The 20,342-nt window shown below is 32.0% G+C and overlaps 2 protein-coding genes across 2 annotated transcripts in view; both read left to right on the top strand.

Annotated features, from left to right (window-relative positions):
* LOC141331615 (NADH dehydrogenase [ubiquinone] iron-sulfur protein 2, mitochondrial-like) overlaps positions 1–11,288 on the top strand; it is a 12,407-nt gene extending 1,119 nt beyond the window's left edge. The window contains exons 3-11 of the mRNA XM_073836663.1: positions 2,924–2,998; positions 3,107–3,184; positions 3,362–3,447; positions 3,737–3,856; positions 4,811–4,940; positions 5,327–5,422; positions 5,898–5,981; positions 6,951–7,008; positions 11,124–11,288. Coding sequence (XP_073692764.1) covers positions 2,924–2,998; positions 3,107–3,184; positions 3,362–3,447; positions 3,737–3,856; positions 4,811–4,940; positions 5,327–5,422; positions 5,898–5,981; positions 6,951–7,008; positions 11,124–11,161 — 765 coding nt within the window. The 3' untranslated portion in view covers positions 11,162–11,288. The remainder of the gene's footprint in view (positions 1–2,923; positions 2,999–3,106; positions 3,185–3,361; positions 3,448–3,736; positions 3,857–4,810; positions 4,941–5,326; positions 5,423–5,897; positions 5,982–6,950; positions 7,009–11,123) is intronic.
* Positions 11,289–11,887: 599 nt separating this feature from the next.
* Positions 11,888–20,032, top strand: fcer1g (Fc epsilon receptor IgFc epsilon receptor Ig). Its single transcript, XM_073837301.1, has 5 exons — positions 11,888–12,045; positions 14,139–14,236; positions 15,487–15,513; positions 16,551–16,580; positions 17,855–20,032. The coding sequence occupies exons 1-5, from the start codon at positions 11,976–11,978 to the stop codon at positions 17,915–17,917; spliced, it is 288 nt and encodes a 95-aa protein (XP_073693402.1). The 5' UTR covers positions 11,888–11,975; the 3' UTR covers positions 17,918–20,032.
* The last annotated feature ends 310 nt before the right edge of the window (positions 20,033–20,342 follow it).

Here is a 20,342-nt window from a genome sequence, read left to right as displayed (position 1 = left end):
CCGCCCTGTATGTACGTTTACTTAGCGTCTGAATGACGCTGCACTATGTGGAAGAGTGCGGCGTTGCCCCTCCCTCTTCCCCGGACTCCCTGTGAGTTCTATAGTTGATTATGAACTGTATGAACCCCGGGCTTTCGCCCTTGGGTCTTTGGTGTCAGATCTCAGCATGCACGGCGCTTTACACTGGGTCCCCATAGCGTAAGATACTTACGCAGTACGAGAGACCTCTCGTAAGAGAACGTACTCGGTTACTAACGTAACCTCTGTTCTCTCTAGAGAGGGAACGAGTACTGCGTATCTTGCCGTGCATGCGCACGCTCTGGTTGCTTCGATGATGAAAAACCAGATAATAGCTACCTACGAGCGTTCTTTATAGGCCTAGACCACGCCCTTTTAGGCGGGAAGCGACGCAAAGGGCGCAAAATGCCCCCATTGGATCTGGCGTCGCGCCAGGCCTCGCTCTATAGGCTGCTGCAGTTGCCGCAGAGCAGCCAATAGGCGCGCAAGCTGTTTCGCCTATGTCTGTATGCTGCTGCAACGCGCTTTACATTATTTCAAAGTTAAGGATAATTTTTGGCTTCAATATCTCGCAGAAAAGGATTTTCCCCATAGTGTAAGATACTTACGCAGTACTCGTTCCCTCTCTAGAGAGAACAGAGGTTACGTTAGTAACCGAGTACGTTATACTCCATAGAACTCTATGTAAAACTAAGCTTTTTTTTGCAAAGGCCTATCTAAAGGGTTAATGGGGCCAACTGATAATCAACAGTACAATTTACAAATTTGACCCCTTTCCAACAGGGAAAACCACAAACAATCAAGAATTCAGCATTATATGGTGTCATGGCTTTGCAATCAAAAAATGTGGTTATAATGGAAGTCAATGGGCAAAAACAGCCACAAACAATAAATGAGGGAGAAAAAATGAAAATCTGATGCTGCGCCAAAACTAACAATGCATGAAAGCCAATGTTCTTACTAATCTTTCACATGTCCAAGACTGTTAAAAAGGTAAAAAAAAAAAAAAAATCCAGGCCACAATTACCTTTTATATTGAAAATTAGTAATTTTGTGGGGGGGTTTTTCCCAAATCAGTGACATCATTTAGGAATTTGGCAATTAAAGAGTTAAAATCCTGAATTTTTTTTAAACATTTAGTATTTTTGAGCAGGACTGAGGTTGATTAATAGATTTATGCAAAAAAATTTGAAAAAAATATTTATCTGATACATTTTTACAGCAGTTTAAAGTAGTGGCTGTTTTCAGCCACGAAACATAACGAAAGGTTGTAAATTGAAACAATGCACAAGGGTTAAGAGCAGCGAGTAGGGCTGGGCGATATATATAAAAAAATGATATCTCTATATTGTCAACTTTTTTTCTTTTGCCCCATAAAAAAAAAATTAAAAAATTTAGATAGAACAGCTAATGTTACAAAGTAAATACAAAATGTTTAGTGCAAATTTAAGCGTTTAAAAAAATCTAGTGATCACTTACTGCTTTTTTAATTAATATTTTTACTCCAAACTTACTTCATAACATCAGTCGAGTGTTTGAAATTAATCCTTCTGTGAAATGATGTGACTTCTTACACATAATAATGCACAGAACATAGTTCATAGTATTCTAAGCAGTGATGAAGGCATTGCAGTATAAATATACTTAATTATAATAATACGAACTTCAGTAAACAATATATTGTCGTAGCCGTGTGTTTATTTGTCACGTTGAATCAATGAAAACACTAAAATCTATATTTAGCTATGTTCAGCTGCAGCTATAGGTGTTTTCTAGATTTCTCCTTCAGGTGTTTTTGGCGTTTCCGATAGAGAGCGCCCTCTGGCCTTTGGATGAAGACTTACTGCTGATCACAGTAGTGATGGGAAGTTCGGATCATTTTACCGACTCAGATCTTTGAGTCTCGTTCAGCAAAATGAACGAATCTTTTTTCGAGTCATTGCGTTCATTTAGTTCATTTTACCAAAATATGATTAAAAAGCCACATGTTACTTCCATAACACATCTACTGCTTATTCAAACGTTGATCACACTACAAACAAGACAAAACTATAATGCTATTAGGAACAGAAAAGATAAATTCACTGTTTACCTGGGTCTTCAGTCTATGATTAGCTCCCTCACCTCTATCTGTCGGGGTTCGTTCATCACGTGACAGCCCTATAAGCTTAACCTATGCTGCCTGAGCCAGAAACAGAATTGATTAGTTCATCTCTCGAGTCTTTCGGTTTGAGTCGTTCGTTCATAGTTGCGCAATTGCGCATGCGCGACTGAACGAATCACTCCCGGAGACGACTTGTTCTTCCCGAGTCACATTAAAGATTCGTTCAAAATGAACGAATCGTTCAAGAACGACCCATCACTAGATCACAGATCACCATGCTTCACTGAAAGATACGCATGACAATCGCAGCTTCCGATTAATTACGATTGCGATTTCTTTCGCTTTATCGTGCAGCCCTAGTTATTTGCATCTTTGTTCTTATTTTTAATAACAAAGATAAAATAAAATATTGCTATATTGTGATTAATAATATAGTTATTATTATTAAGAAAAGAATTGGATGAAAATATGCAATGTTGCTTGGTGATTTTGCTTTGGAATCTTCAGAATACTTTTATGAAAACCAACTCTGCTGATTGTCAGCTTCAAATGGCTTTAGCTCAGTCATTTTGTCCATTTGCAACATGTCATATCATTTGTCATTTTAAAGGAGAATGTGAAAATGAATCATTTTTAAAAATCGTGCTCGTTCTGATTTATTTTGCCAGCACTGGTCACAAATTTGCATTTTGTTGGACATTAAATGAGAAATTATTTGAGAAAAATCACAACTAATTCCCAGAAAGTCGAAACCCTACTATTTTTATCGTAGTTACAATTGAATTGGTTGATATCTTGCAGATGTTTGAGTTCTATGAAAGAGTGTCTGGAGCCAGGATGCATGCTGCATACGTCAGACCCGGTGGAGTTCATCAGGTACAGCTTTGATAAACATAATCTTTCTAAACCAAAAGTCAATTTCTGGTTATGCTGAAATGTTATAACTTAATATCATCCCGTAATAACCAATCATTTTTGTTGCAGGACATGCCTCTTGGTCTCATGGATGACATCTATGAATGGTGCAAGAACTTCTCTATTCGAATTGATGAAGTTGAGGAGGTATGTAGACCGAAATGCCACCAGTGAATAGAATAATGATAGTTAGAAATAAGTATATCTCTTAAATGTGATATATGTCTTAGTGGTCATGCAGATAGATGTTTCTTTTTCAAAACGCATGTATTTTCAATTAACAAATGGAGTTTCTAAATGAATACAATGGCGATATTGTTTCAGATGCTGACCAACAATCGTATCTGGAGGAACAGAACTGTCAATATCGGTGTAATTTCGGCAGAGGATGCACTCAATTATGGATTCAGGTAAAACATTGTTTAATTCTGAAGCAAATCTGATTGGTAAGAGCTGCAGTTCAAGTGTCTTTCTCTTTCTCAGTCACCCACATATACACACAAGTTGCTAGAGTAGATTATCTATCTGACAATAAAAAGAAGTGAAGTCATTGTGTGGTGAGAGCTAATCATAATCACCGTAGCTTAACTAGTGAAATCACCCACAAATGCAACACTGTAGTTCAAGCTGATTGACCAGAGAATACGATATCTTGATGGGTCAGATTGTCAATAATGTGTGTATTATTTCTTTTTTCAGCGGAGTGATGCTCAGAGGTTCTGGCATTAAATGGGATCTGAGGAAGAGTCAACCCTATGACAAATACGACGAGGTGGATTTCGACGTGGCCATTGGAAGTAATGGCGACTGCTATGACAGGTGACCGCACATGAAAATGTTTAAGAGCTTTAGAATTTAGAGCCTCAGGAAGTTCTGAATGACAGGAAATCTAAATGCAACCACAGGCTATAAATTGGTCTTAGACTCTACTAAGCTTTCTCACCACATATGCTGATACTATCACATGTGAATATGATCGGTGCTGCTCAAAAAAGATCAACTTTGTTGTGAGAACTTGACACTATGCGACCAAACGTGATTAGTAATATGAGTTTTTACTTTTGAACTATACTGTAATGAACATTGTCACCAAATGGTTTTAATACAGTAAAAATGCTTTGCATTTAAATACAGGAAGGAGATACAAGTAATGGTAACGCTTTACAGTAAGGTTCTATTTATTAGCATTAGGAAATCATAGCTACTGCTCAAGCTACTGTCAAATGTGCATTTCTAAAAGACAAAATAAAGTAATATTAATATTGAAAGTCAAGCAACACAAACCTTTTATGATTTGAAATAATATCACTCATTACAACATACAGAAACGAAGAATTTTTTTTTCTAATACGATTTTTATTTTATTAAGGAAAAATGTGTGTAAAAACAAAAAAACATTGAAAACCATAATTAACGACCTGGTTTCTACAACTTAGGAGCAAAAATCTTTACAATTATTATAAGTATCTATATCAACTAATATAAATGTTTTATTGTGATCATTTTTTTTTGGCCATATCGCTAAGCCCTATTCTAAACCATTTAATAATCTTAGTGTAATTAATAATAATAATTGACATTTACTAATACATTAGTAAAATTCTGTAAAAGTCTGTTCATACTATTTAAAGGACCTAAGCTGAACATGAAATAGCAATAAACAGTTGTATTTTTATTAACTAATGTTAAATTCTGTAACGAATGTATTGCTCATTGTTATTTAATGCATTAACTAATACTAACTAATGGGTTACATGAACTTCTTCTTTTTAGATATCTGTGCCGAGTGGAGGAAATGAGACAGTCGCTGCACATCATGCTTCAGTGTCTCAACAAAATGCCTGCTGGAGAAATCAAGGTAGATGATGCTAAAATAGCCCCACCGAAGAGATCTGAGATGAAGGTAAGATATGTTTGCATATGTATTTTGCATTCAAATTGCAAAAAAGTAGTTGGGATCTTTTAAGAATCACAATGATTTCGACATGCTTGATAAGCTTATTTAAAGATGCAGTGTCTTTTTTTTTTTTTTTTTTTCCAAACACGTCTCTCATATTCTTTCAGTGTTGCCACAAACTCAAGCCATTGGTTCAGCCAGTGTTGCGTAGTTTCGATACTCAGACATTTTGAAGTACCACAATGTTAAACAGTTTTTAAATGAGTAATTATAATTATATGAGAAAATGTTACTATATAAAAATACACACTTCAACTTTAAAGTTTAAATGTATTAATGTCTGTGTGCTTTAATGCAAACTAACGTCTTTCTCGTCCCATGACTTCATGCAGATGTCAATGGAATCTCTCATTCATCACTTTAAGCTGTACACTGAGGGCTACCAGGTTCCTCCAGGAGCCACATATACTGCTGTAGAGGCACCTAAGGTGAGTATAACACTCATGAGCATGTGTTGACCAACAATTATGTCCACTCCACACTATGGCTGTTCTCAAGAGAAATTTTTGCATTGGCCTCATTGGCAGTTTTCAGTGGTTTTTGGTCATCATCTCATCCAGGATGGTGAGGTTTTAGGTGAATTTGTAACTCAGCTTGCACATGTGGGGAATGTGGGTTTCTAAAGTTGTTGTCTTTGTGGTGCTGTATAAAGGTACTTTTTTGTGGTGCTGCAACAACTGAATTAATGACAATGATCTATTTATTTTCTGTGCAACCAGTGTATTTTATTACTGATTTTACTGAAATCTGAACTGAACTCATCATTTTATTATTTAAAAAATGTTTTCATGTAAATACTAATAGAAAAATTAAGGAACCAGTCTTATGAGCAATCAGAACAAGTGTTGTTATATTATATTTCCATTCCTACTTCAAACGCTGTTGTGTTGTGGTGTGTTGCAGGGTGAGTTTGGTGTGTATTTGGTATCTGACGGTTCCAGCAGACCTTACCGCTGCAAGATCAAGGCACCTGGCTTTGCTCACTTGGTAATTAAATCATTTTGCGATTATGATTTAGTTATTTATAATGTACTCACCAATTATAAAACATGACCCTGGACCACAAAACCAGTCATAAGGGTAATTTTTATTTATTTATTTATTTTTTATAAAAGCTGAAAGCTGAAAAAATAAGCTTTCAATTAATAGGACAATATTTGAAAATAGGGAATATGAATTTAAATATTGAGAAAATCGCCTTTAATGTTCTTAGAAATGCATATTACTAATCAAAAATTAAGTTTTTATATATTTACAGTACACAAAAATAAAGGTGCTTCACGATGCCGTAGAAGAACCTTTTTTTGTATTAATGGTTTAATAAAGAACCTTTAACATCTGAAGAACCTTTCTGTTTCATAAAAGGTTCTTTGTGGTAAAAGAAGGTTCTTCAGATTCTAAAAAAGTAGGAAAGAGATGGTTCTTTAAAGAACCTTTGACTGAATGGTTCTTTGTGGAACCGAAAATGGTTCTTCTATGGCATCGCTGTGAAGAACCTTTCGAAGCACCTTTATTTTTAAGAGTGTAGGATATTTACAAAATATCTTAATGGAACATGATCTTTACTTAATATCCTTAAGATTTTTGGCATAAAAGAAAAAATTATCATTTTGAACCATACAATGTATTTTTGGCTATTGCTACAAATATACCCACGCTGGGTCACACATTTATGGAGTACATTGTACATTTTTTCAGGATTCTTTGAATACAAAATTTAAAAACCAGCATTTATTTTAAATAGATTTTTTTTAACAGTATGAATATCATTAGTGTTATTTTTGATCAATTTATTGCTAAAAAAAAGATTATTTCTTTTTCAAAAAGAAGGTCATAGTGAGTTCAAGCCTTTGAATGTTAGTGTATGTAAAAAGGCTGCAAATACTGCAGGCCTTATCTTTTACCTTTTCCCATGTTGTGATGTTGCTCAATGATGTGGTCTGTTTCGTCCCTCAGGCTGGTTTAGATCAAATGTCTAAAGGACACATGCTTGCTGATGTGGTGGCGATCATCGGTAAGTACTATTTTTTTTTTTCTCTCTCTCTTTCTCTCTAATTGATACACTTCTCAGTTCTGTTTGTTTTGTAGATTTGCATGCCCCAGCATTGAACTGCACATTTGATTGAAGGTTTACATTTAAATAGGAAGCCAGTAGCACTATATAATAAAATCTTCTGTTTTCACTAATTCCTAAATCCCTGCACTATTCTAAACAATGCATGAAACTTTGTATTGTTAGCAGTTCTTATATTATTGCTTTCTTAAAGGGATAGTTCACCCAAAAATGAAATTTACTCAGCCTCAAGTCATCTTAGGTGTATATGCCTTTTTTACTTCCAGACAAATACAATCAGAGTTATGGTAAAAAATGTCCTGGCTTTTCTAAGATTTATATTGGCAGTGAATGGCTGTTGAGATTTTGAAAACAAGGATTTGTAAAGAAGAATGTCAGAGGATTTCGATATAAGCTCAGATGAGATATTTTCAGAGCTTATGCTCTGTCCCACGTCATCCGCTGCAGCTGTGTAGAGCACTTTTTATAATGAATGGATGCACTTTGTTTTGCTTCAAAATCTTGATTCTAAAGCTTGAAAGAGCCAGGACATTTTTTAATATAATAATGTAATTTTCATTTTTGGGTGAACTATCCCTTTAAGATGAATCACTGTTTGTATTCCTCATTTGTAGGTCACTTTGTATAATGCTACATGTCTGCTAAATTAAACATTTTTTAGCTGGTTTGGCGAAACCCGCTCTCTCACTCTCTTAGTCCCACCCCAGTGTTGCTATATCAGACTTCTCAAATAAACAGCAAATTTGAATTTCAATTGCTTTTTTTCCAAACACTTCAGTGATAAATTCAGCTGCCACGCTCTCAGCTGCTTATTTACATCCCTACAAACAAAACGATTGACACAATTGTGCTTGCATAATTACACAGAAAAAAATGGTGTTGAAATGAAATTGCTAGATGTCACAAATAATTACGAAGAAATGGCAAGTAATGTGATAATTTTGAAGAGTGAAGATAATTAAAAAAGTATAAAAATTAAAACACAATAGTATTTTCTAGTAAAACATACTCCAATAATAAAGTTTTATTTATAACTTTTTTTTTTTTTTTGCAGTTTATGTAATACTTAAGAAAGCTTTGAATAATGATCATTTTATATTGTTGCAAATGGCATTAAACCTTTATTCATATATTTTTCATATTGATAGTTGAATATCTGTGAACAGCTAATCTGATTTATATCTCTGAGGCTCATAAAAGTTGGTCAGCGTAGTGAAATTTATTTTAATCACATGGTGTGTGTTTTGAATGAATGTAAAGTCAATCTGCAAGAACAAATGATTTTCATTATGAATGTAGCAGTGATGTCAACAGAGCATGTTTAAGGGGTATTGTAGTCAGTTGTTTCAGTGTGCCGGTTCCTGTTGCAAAAGATTGAACTGTTATCTTTCTGGTGTTTACAGAGTCCTTAACCCTATAAAACCTCCTGCATCATTTTTGCATGTGCAAATTTCTAAGGCCTCTAAATTATCAACATGATCTAACATTGCAAAAAAAAAAAACATGTTGCATGGAATCTAACCGGAATCTAATTTGCAGGTGTGAATGCACTCGTTTGTTAACATGCACGCCGAAGAAAAATACACTCTAAAACATTTAATCTTAGCATATGAAAAAAATTAAGCAACTGATATTTATATTCATTATATGTAAGTAGTCTGTCAAAAAATAATATAAGGTAATTGCAACTTAATTTTACAATTCAGACTTTTTCTCTCAAAATTGTGATACAAACTCACAATTCTGACATTTTTTTTCTCTCAAAATTGTGATACAAACTCACAATTCAGACTTTTTTCCTCTCAAAATTGTGATACAAACTCACAATTCTGACTTTTTTTCTCTCAAAATTGTGATACAAACACACAATTCTGGCTTTTTTTCTCTGAAAATTGTGATACAAACTCACAATTCTGACTTTTTTTCTCTCAAAATTGTGATACAAACACAATTCTGGCCTTTTTTCTCTGAAAATTGTGATACAAACTCACAATTCAGACTTTTAAAATTGTGATACAAACTCACAATTCTGACTTTTTTCTCTCAAAATTGTGATACAAACTCACAATTCTGACTTTTTTCTCTCAAGATTGTGATACAAACTCACAATTCTGACTTTTTTTCTCTCAAAATTGTGATACAAACACACAATTCTGGCTTTTTTTCTCTGAAAATTGTGATACAAACTCACAATTCTGACTTTTTTTCTCTCAAAATTGTGATACAAACACAATTCTGGCCTTTTTTCTCTGAAAATTGTGATACAAACTCACAATTCAGACTTTTAAAATTGTGATACAAACTCACAATTCTGACTTTTTTCTCTCAAAATTGTGATACAAACTCACAATTCTGACTTTTTTCTCTCAAGATTGTGATACAAACTCACAATTCTGACTTTTTTTTTTACCTAGAATTGTGATACAAACTTACAATTCTGACTTTTTTTCTCTCAAAATTGTGATACAAACTCACAATTCTGACTTTTTGTTGCTCAGAATTGTGATACAAACTTACAATTCTGACTTTTTGTTGCTCAGAATTGTGATACAAACTTACAATTCTGACTTTTTGTTGCTCAGAATTGTGATACAAACTCACAATTCTGGCTTTTTTCTCTCAAGATTGTGATACAAACTCACAATTCTGACTTTTTTTTTTACCTAGAATTGTGATACAAACTCACAATTCTGACTTTTTTCTCAGAATTGTGATACAAACTCAATTCTGACTTTTTTTTACTCAGAATTGTGATACAAACTTACAATTCTGACTTTTTTCTCTCAAAATTGTGATACAAACTCACAATTCTGACTTTTTTTTTTACTCAGAATTGTGATACAAACTCACAATTCTGTCTTTTTTTACTCAGAATTGTGATACAAACTCACAATTCTGACTTTTTTCTCTCAAAATTGTGATACAAACTCACAATTCTGACTTTTTTTTTACTCAGAATTGTGATACAAACTCACAATTCTGTCTTTTTTTACTCAGAATTGTGATACAAACTCACAATTCTGACTTTTTTCTCTCAAAATTGTGATACAAACTCACAATTCTGAATTTTTTCTCAAATTGTGATACAAACTTACAATTCTGACTTTTTTTCTCTCAAAATTGTGATACAAACTCACAATTCTGACTTTTTTCTCTCAAAATTGTGATACAAACTCACAATTCTGAATTTTTTCTCAGAATTGTGATACAAACTCACAATTCTGAATTTTTTCTCAGAATTGTGATACAAACTCACAATTCTGACTTTTTTCTCTCAAAATTGTGATACAAACTCACAATTCTGACTTTTTTTCTCTCAAAATTGTGATACAAACTCACAATTCTGACTTTTTTCTCTCAAAATTGTGATACAAACTCACAATTCTGACTTTTTTTCTCTCAATTGTGATACAAACTCACAATTCTGACTTTTTTCTCTCAAAATTGTGATACAAACTCACAATTCTGACTTTTTTCTCAAATTGTGATACAAACTCACAATTCAGACTTTTTTTTTACTCAGAATTGTGATACAAACTTACAATTCTGACTTTTTTTTCTCAATTTGTGATACAAACTCACAATTCTGACTTTTTTCTCTCAAAATTGTGATACAAACTCACAATTCTGATTTTTTTTTTCCTCTCAAAATTGATACGAACTCGCAATTCTGGCTTTTTTTCTCTCAGAATTGTGATACAAACTTGCAATACTTATTTTTTCTTACAATTCTAATACTTTTCTCAGAAATGTAAGGTATATATAAACTCCCAAAAAAGGCACAATTGTGATTTTTATTTCTTGCAAGCCTGACTATTTCTTTTTTATTGAGACTTTATTTCTCAGAATTGCGAGTTTATATCTCACAATTCTGAGGAAAAAAAAGTCAGAATTGCGAGATCTAAACTCACAATTGCGAAAAAAAAAAGTTGCAATTACCTTTATTTTTGATTAACTGGTGAAAACTGGCTTTTATAGTTTGCCATACTGTTAAAAAGATTGCGTTAATTTACATTACAAGCAATCAGAATTTCTTATTTCATCTTTTTCCACAGGGACTCAAGACATCGTGTTTGGTGAAGTGGACCGTTGAGGACGTCAGTGACTGATCATGATTCTGTCTTTGTGATCCATTCTAGTGATATTATGACAGAAGTTACTCTTATTTCTCTATGTAAATGCTTATGAAACCGAATAAATATTTAAAAAACTTGGAAAAAACACAAATTCTCTTTATTTACACTTTGCAGGTGTTTTTGTCTAATTTGTCTTGCAAACAAAGAAGGCCACAACATCACAAGAGCTGGTTGTAAAAGTGCAATCTTGAACGTAGATTCTGTTCGAACTGTATATGTGTGTGTGTGTGTGTGTGTGTGTGTATATATATATATATATATATATATATATATATATATATATGAAGAGTTTATTTGCAAAAACGGATAACTCTGTTTTTTTACATTTTTAAATATGTTTTTGTTTTTATTTTGTTACTTAGCTGTATTTTTTAGTTATTTTTACTTAATCAAAATTACCTAACTGCAGTTTGATTAAGAAAAATATTGGAATGCTCAATGAAAAAACATGATTTTTGAAAATGGTTAATGTTTTTTTTTTTTTTTTTCAAATCAACTCTTTATATATACATACACAAAATAATTACAATTAACTGCTGAATCAGCAGTTCCAAGGATCAGCAGTCTTAAAGCACAGATCACATGATTTTCGGCCCTTTTCCTCTTCGTCACTTGGGTGGGGGTGGTTTGTACTTCAAAACTGACATTTTTTTCACCACAACTTCCCTCTTGCCTGCCTCTGATGTGCTTTTCACATCTGTTCACTGAAAGTCTTCTTTGGAGGTGTGTGTCCCTTGAGGTTGTACGCAGAAGCAAATCCAAGTTTTTGTGATGACGATGATGATGAAGGTGGGGTTGCCCTTCTCTCTTCTGTCTATTTGGCTGAGCTTTGGCAGTGCTGGTAAGTGTTAAACGTCACCGCTCTTTATCTCAAAGCGAACGTTGTATTTTGCATGCTGTTGCGTTCATACAAAAGTTACAGGTTGACAAAATTTGTATCAACTAATTTAGGTGTTCTAAGCGGCTTTTTCATATTAAAAAGTATGCTAAATTAAAATTTTGGAAATGGCAGTTAACGATTGTAAATGTGTTCTATTAACACTTTTCCCTCTTTAGAGAAGGCCTGAAAGCTATTCAGATTTTTTAATGGTATATAACAAACTACAACCTTGTAAAAACTGAAAATGTATCCATTTATTTTTTTAAACTTTTTATTTATTTTTAGTTTTCAGGTAGTCATTTTATCTGCTGAACGTGAACATTAACAGCATGCTTTTTCAGGACTGTTTTTGTTCATAAATTATGAAAAAAAATGCCACTAAGAATGCGCTCTGATCACATGTTGAATATGGAAGTGGATTTTATAAAAGGTTTTTATGTATTTTGTAAAAGATTATAAAATGAAACAAGGGATGTTTAAAAAGCCAATGCACGTCTATGTAAATGTCACAATACAATACAAAAAACAGAATTTGAGTCTGAGTGCCTTGGTTAGTCACGTCTATATAAAGTTCGCTTTTCACATCTCTCGTTTTCGCCATCCTCACTATATCTGAACTTTGATGGTGGAAACTTTGTTGCCAGGAAGTAGCCTTTTCTCATTCTGTCAACAAAGCTTGAACCACACAATATGACTCTATATTGCAATGACAACTGCTTCGCTGAAGCTTGCAATGACAGAATAAAAACAGTAACATTTTTCAGGTTCGCATAGACTAGTACAAGTGAAACCAGTGGTGCTTCTTAAATTTAGGTTGTGGCTATGTGAGTTTTGCTTGGTCCACTTCCCTTCTGCATCTCTGTAAAAGAGGATGCTGTAGACATTGAATTAAACAACATGGCTTAATCTAAGTTTACAGATTTTTGCCACTTGTTTTCACAGTTTTGGCATCAAGATGAGAAAAGTCAACAGTATTTTTGTCAATATGTTGCATTAGAATGAAACCAATAAACCTCAAGCTAAGACAATGCGATGTGTGCGTGTAGTTTAACAGTTTTTTTGTAACTGGTTTCTCGTTAGGCATTGTGTGTGCAAATTTATTTGAAAAGAGAAGTAGCACTATTCTGTAGGATATGATACTAGGCGAGAAACATCACACATGCTTTTGCTCTTTCTTCAGCGCTTTAGCACATTAATAAGGCATTTGTCTCTCGCTTTTCTTTTTTTTTTTTTAATATCTATGGCTTTTTGCTACATTACATATCTCTGCATGTACTTAATATTATTGTTACAATAATTACTTGACCAATGATTGTTGAATGTACCAGTCATGGTACAATATTCACAAAAACCATAGTTGTTCGTTGTATATTGATGTATGATAATTGAATTTGCTTATAGTATAAACACAATTGATGTCTTTTATGCTGTCTAAAAATTATAGGAGCATCACCAATGCTTTTATACAATTCTAATGATATGTGACCCTGGACGACAAAACCTGTCTTAAGTAGCACGGGTATATTTGTTGCAATTGTATGGGTCAAATTTATTGATTTTTTTTTATGACAAAAACTTCACTTTTATTAGTAATATGCATTGCTAAGAACTTTATTTGGACAACTTTAAAGTCGATTTTCTCAATAGGTTTCATATTTTCAAATAGTTGTATCTCAACCAAATATCGTCTTATCCAAGACAAACCATACATTAATGGAAGGCTTATTCAGCTTTCAGATAATGTATAAATCTCAGTTTAGAAAAATTGATCCTTATGACTGGGTTTGTGATCCAGGGTCACATGATGCATACATTTTTGCAGTTTACTAATAACCACGTTTTATTGTGTAAATAGAGAATGCACTAAAATACATTAGATAAAGAATTATTACACTCATAATATGTGGGACAGACCTTTTAAGACTGACTCTCGGGCCATTTTATGCAATAATCATAAAAGCACGTTTTCTGTGTTAATAATTGTTATAAAGCACTGTAAGTGTTGCACAATGTTGAATTTTCCTCTTTTTCCTAATTAACCTTTTTTTTTTTAGATGCAATGAGTTTGAAAGAGCCACAGATCTGCTACATCTTGGACGCGGTTTTGTTCGTCTATGGGATTGTTCTCACGGTCCTGTACTGCAGAATGAAGGTATACTGTATATGCGAGCATATTCTTTTTTTTTTTCTTGTATGTGAAATGCTAATAATGATTTAAGGCGAGACACTGCAGGTGAATAGGGTAACAAAAAAAATTAACTAATAGTTATCACTTACCCAGTTGATTGATTACATTGAGAATTGCAAAAATATTTTGTATTACAAGTTTTCTAAAATGTTAGGTTTAAATATGCAAATGAGGCGTTATTTAATGAAATATGCACTAATTTGCATACATTTCTAGTACAAAAAATTTAAAACTGGATGAAGTCAGTTTCAAAATTCTTGTTTAATTTTTTTGACATATTAGAGTCAAATGTTTTTACAGAGGGAATTTTGAGTATCTCATACTGTCACTTCATAATTTAGAACAGTTGTGTTTTATTTTATTTTTTTACCATTTTTGGGGGAATACAATGTTGTATAAAATCAAGCAAATTATATATGGACAAATCCCTCTGTAAAAACCTAGAATATAGACAGAATGTAAAAATGCAAAGTTTGGTGTGTGTAAGTGCTACTGAAGTGGAGATTTGTGGAGATTTATGGCTCAGTGTAGGAGAAAAAAAACTCATTTTGAAAAAACGGCCTTTAAAAATATGTATTGTAATTAAAATCTATTGACACAAATAGATGAAGTGCTATAAAAGAAACACTTAACACTGTATTTTGGGTGTTTTCTTACCACTAGCCTGAAAAAACATTTTATGAAACACCAAAAAGCTCAAAATCTCAAACTTGACAGATACATGAAAAAACGTGAAAAAGTGTTTTTGCCTGCAGTGTCTCCCCTTAATTTGAATAAATTGAAATTGTTTAAAACTAGTCTAAATCTCATATAACATGCCTGATTTGAGTATATGCCATCCTGAAATTATTTATTATTTTAAAAATTTGTTATAAATAAGCTATTACTATAAATATAAGCAAGTAGTATCTTTGTCTTATGTATACAATAGTCAACATTTGAAGCGGATCAAAAAAGTTGATCAAAGTTGTCCCAAGACAAGAAGGCGTATTGTTTTGGTTTTTGAACAACTTTGATCAAAGGTTTTGAGTCACTTCAAATGTTGGCTACTATATACTAGAGCTGGACAAAATAATGTGAACACCTGGTAAATAGACTGTATTTTTATTCATTTAGTAGTTTGATTATTTTTATATATTTAAATACGTCACATTACAGATAACTGATTAACATTGCTATTATTACTAATCATTTATTCATTCATTTATCGACAGATGCGAAGTAAACAAGCATTTTCAGGGGTAAGACTGGTTGGTGAAACATCTACACTCAAAAAAATTATTATATTTCTTGCTTAAATTAAACCATTTTTTAAAATTGTTTATTAATGTTCACCTTTTGATTATTGCTGATGTGTCTGAATATTGATTTACAACCTATTTTGGGTTAATTTTAAGTTAAATAAAACTATCCAGAAGGTTTGGTTAAACATTCAACCCAACTGCTGGGTCAAAACAACCCAGTCGCTGAATTTGTCCATATTTTACCCAGCGCTTTGTTGCATTTAACAATGTCTATCTGTTTGTCTGTCTGTTTGTCTGCCTATGCAACATTAGCCCACATTATGTTTAATATATATAAACAATATATACAACTGCTAGAATGAAAAAATGTGCTGTAAGGTGGCCAGTACATTCTGACTGAGACCAACAAATCACATTTATGTGTTAAAGCAACCCGAATTTGAGCAGCATAAATTCTTAAATTTCACAAATTTCAATAAACTCTATCTTATGTATCAAATCCAAAATTATCTGTTTTTGCTAACTGCCCCTCTCCTCCCCTTTCACACTTCTACATCCTGTCTTGAACAGTGTGAAGTCCTCTCTAAAAATGATTATGTGCTGCTTTTTAGCACGAAACCTTTCACACAGTATGCACTCTCCCTTTATAGATCAAGTATGCAGCCTTTATATTAAACTATATACACTTTTAAAAATAAAACTTCCATTGGTGGGTTTTGGCAAGACGCATAGAAGAACCATTTTCAGTTCCTAAAAAAACCTTCCAGTCGGCAGTTTCTTAAAAAAACTTTTTTTTTTATACTGAGGAACATTGACCAATAAAGATCCTTTAACATCCATAGAACCACGGATACCAATTAAAAAACATTCTTAGTTCATGTAGTTCAACAAAAGAATACTGTTTGAACGTAATTTGACCACCATGTCACTCTTCTTTCAAAAACCTTTGAAGCCCTGCGTGTTTGCATTTTTTTTTTTTCAATCTGTCTGTATTGTTACAGGCTTTCTAATGTTTTTTTTCTGATTGTTTACAGAAGAAAGATGCTGGCGAAGGAGTTTATGAGGTATTTTTGTTTTGTTGTGGTCGTTTAATACTCTGCGTAGCCATAGTTTAGACCTTTCTTGTGCGCTTGTGCATATTCTTTAATTGTACTTCTACTGAAAGATACAAAACAATTTGTTAATTGATTAGTAATATGCATTGCTAAGAGCTACTTTAAAGGCAATTTTCTCAGTATTTAGATATTTTGCACCCTCAGATTTCAGTTTTTTTAAATGGCCAAATATTGTCCTATCCTAACAAACCAAACACTGTAAAAAGTTTTCAACAATTTCAACTTAAAAACTTCAGTTTACCATCTGCATAAAGATTTTAAGTTAAATCAACTTTAAACTACTAGTCATTTCAACTCATAAGTTAAATCAACTTAAAAGTCATTTTAACAAATTTTATTGTTGTGAGTTGAAATTAATTGTAGTTTTAAGTTGATTTAACTTAAAAGTTTAAGTCAGCTGCTGAACTTAAGCTTTTAAAACTTTTTACAGTGTACATAAAAAAAACTGAAAAGCTTATTTATTCAGCTTTCAGATGATTTTCAAAAAACTGACCCTTATGACTGGTTTTGTGGTCCAGGGTCACACATATATGTATATGTATATGTTTATGTATATGTATATGTATATGTATATTTATATGTATGTGTGTGTGTGTGTGTGTGTGTGTGTGTGTATATGTGTGTATATGTTGATATTTTAATCCATCATAGCCACACTGTAAAAAGTTTTCACCAGTTTCAACTTAAAAACTTATGTTTAGCAGCTGCCTTAAGATTTTAAGTTAAAACAACTTAAAAGTACAAGTCTTTTCAACTCATGTTAAATCAACTTAAGTCTTTTTAACTAATTTTATTGTTGTGAGTTGAAATTAATTGTAGTTTTAAGTTGATTTAACTTAAAATTTCAAGTCAGCAGCTGTGAAAAGTTTTCACAAGTTTCAACTTAACTTAAGTTACGCAGCTGCCTTTAGTTAAATCAACTTAAGTCATTTAAACTCACAAGTTATATCAACTCATTTTTATTGTAATAAGTTAAAATGACTTGTAGTTTTAAGCTGATTTAACTTAAAAACATAAGGCAGCTGCTGAACTTTTTTAGTTGAATCTGGTGAAAACTTTTTTACAGTGTAGCTGTTATATAAGTAACGAAGTGATAACAAGCAGCAATTTAATTTCATTTCACTGATGCGCATTAAATTTCTGAAGCGTTGTGGTTAATTTGGTGAGTTTCTATTGAAATGGCGCTGACTCTCTGCCACATCCGTTGTGTCCTTCTGTCTCAGGGTCTCAAGCCTCATGATCAGGACACATATGAGACCATCAAAATGAAAAAAGGAAAAGCATAAGCCTCGAAGCAAAAGGAGGGAAGCAAGTTTCTGGAGTTAATGTCATCTTGCATTCACTGTCATCTTAAGCATGTCCTTACTGCAAATAAGCTTTCAAACTTATTACAAGAAGAATATTTTGTGTTTATACTGTAAAAACTTTTGGTAATCATTTAGCTTTTTGTTTGTGGTTTGCTTGACCAAATCCATAAAATCAAGTAATCAAACAGTAATTATTCTACTTGTTTAATAATTATAATTTTTATAATAATAATTAATTTTTAATGAATGTATTTGTTCTGTTTGCCTTTAAACTACATTTGACGCTTCTAACATGTATACCACAGCTGCGTGTCACTATTTTTCGAGGCTAACTTCCTGCTCTAGCTTCTATAGCAACATGCCACCAACCCCACAGAGTCCGAGTCATTTCCTGTTTTAAAGACTACATGAGTGGTCTGACAGAAAGCGCATCTGACTTTGACCACAGGTGTGAGAGATGGAAACAGAGCTGTGTTTGATTGTAAATGTGTGTAGGCCTTTTCTTTCCATTGGTGTATGAATAAGCCCCCATATTGTTTTGCTCTGTGGCAAAAATAGTTTTTCCCTGCTACATGTGGCATTCGAGAAAATAGCTAAATGTGAAACGAAAGTTATACACCATTGATGGTCTGCATTTACTTTAAATTTATTATAAGAGTAGATTAAATTAATGAATTTAATTATGTATATTAAGTAATTATATATGTGCAAAAATCGTGATTGTTTTTCTAGTTATGCTTACTTTTTTTTTTTTCCGTGGTCAATATCTAATACTGTCATCAAAAAATGGTCTTGTTTCCTGTCCAAAATAACAGTCTGTTTTCACTTCTTACATCAGTAGATTTGCAGATACTGTAGTGGTGATGGAAAACATTTTATTTAGTCAAAATTAACAATAATTAAAATCTAATTAATTTTTTTTTCTTTTAGAATGTATTATTTTTGTCTTTACTATTTAATCAGCTTGTTATGTAAGCACACTTGCAGTATGTCATTTTTGTCAAAATTAACAAGAATTTAAATTTTTGTTTTAACTGTTTTTTTATTTTTTTATTTAATGTTTGTTATTTTCTTTACTATTTGATCAGCTTGTAATGTAAGTAGACTTACAATATGTAAGATAAAAAAAATATTAATGACAGTACTGCATTATGGTCTTTATTTCAAAATTGTTTGTTTTCAGTAGATTTGCAGTTATTGTAGTGGGGATGATAAACATTTTATTTTGTCAAAATCAACAAGAAAATTAAAATAACATTTTTAGTATGAATTGTTTTTATTTTATTTTTTTTAATTTTGTTTAAATGTAATTTTTTATATATTTTTTATTTACTATTTAATCAGCTTGTTATGTAAGCACACTTACAATATGTAAGATAAAAAAGTAATGAGAGTACTGTTTTATACAGTGAAATGACATGGTCTTATTTCAAAATTGTCTGTTTTAGTATCTTACATTAATAGATTTGAAGATACTTGTGGGGATGACAAACATTTTATTTAGTCACAATTAACAAAAATTTTTTTTGTATTAACTGTTGTTTATTTATTTTTTGTTATTTTCTTTACTATTTGATCAGCTCGTAATGTAAGAGGACTTACAATATGTAAGATAAAAATATTAATGAGAGTACTGCATTATGGTCTTTATTTCAAAATGGTCTGTTTTCAGTTCTTATATTAACAGATTTGAAGATATTGTAGTGGGGATGACAAACATTTATTTTGTCAAAATGAACAATTACAATTTTATTTTTGTATTAACTGTTTTTAATTTCATTAAATTTTTTGTTATCTTTACTATTTGATCAGCTTGTGATATAAGCACACTTACAATATGTAAGATAAAAAATATAATAATGAGATTACTGTATTATTGTCTTCTTTATTTCAAAATAGTTTGTTTTCGGTCTTACATCAACAGATTTGCAGTTATTATGGTAGGGATGATAAACATTTTATGTTGTCAAAATAAACAAGAACTAACATTTTATTTGTGTATTAACTGTTTTTTATTTTATTTTATTTTTTGTTATTTTCTTTACTATTTGATCAGTAATGTAAGCACACTTACAATATGTAAAATAAAAAAATATATTAATGAGAGTACTGCATTATGGTCTTTTTTATTTCAAAATGGTCTGTTCTCATTTTTTTAATTGTATTGAAATTTTCTTTGCTATTTAATCAGCTTGTTATGTAAGCACACTTACAGTATGTAAGATAAAAATAATGAGAGTACGGTTTTTATACAGCAAAATGACATGGTCTTATTTGAAAATTGTCTGTTTTTGGTTCTTACATCAATAGATTTGAAGATGCTATAGTGGGGATGACAAACATTTTATTTTTTCAAAATTAGCAAGAATTAAAATTTTATTTGTGTATTACCTGTTTTTATTTG

The sequence above is a fragment of the Garra rufa genome, chromosome 3 (assembly GCF_049309525.1).
Source record: "Garra rufa chromosome 3, GarRuf1.0, whole genome shotgun sequence".
Classification (NCBI taxonomy): domain Eukaryota; kingdom Metazoa; phylum Chordata; class Actinopteri; order Cypriniformes; family Cyprinidae; genus Garra; species Garra rufa.
This window is presented reverse-complemented; position numbering and strand designations above follow the sequence as displayed.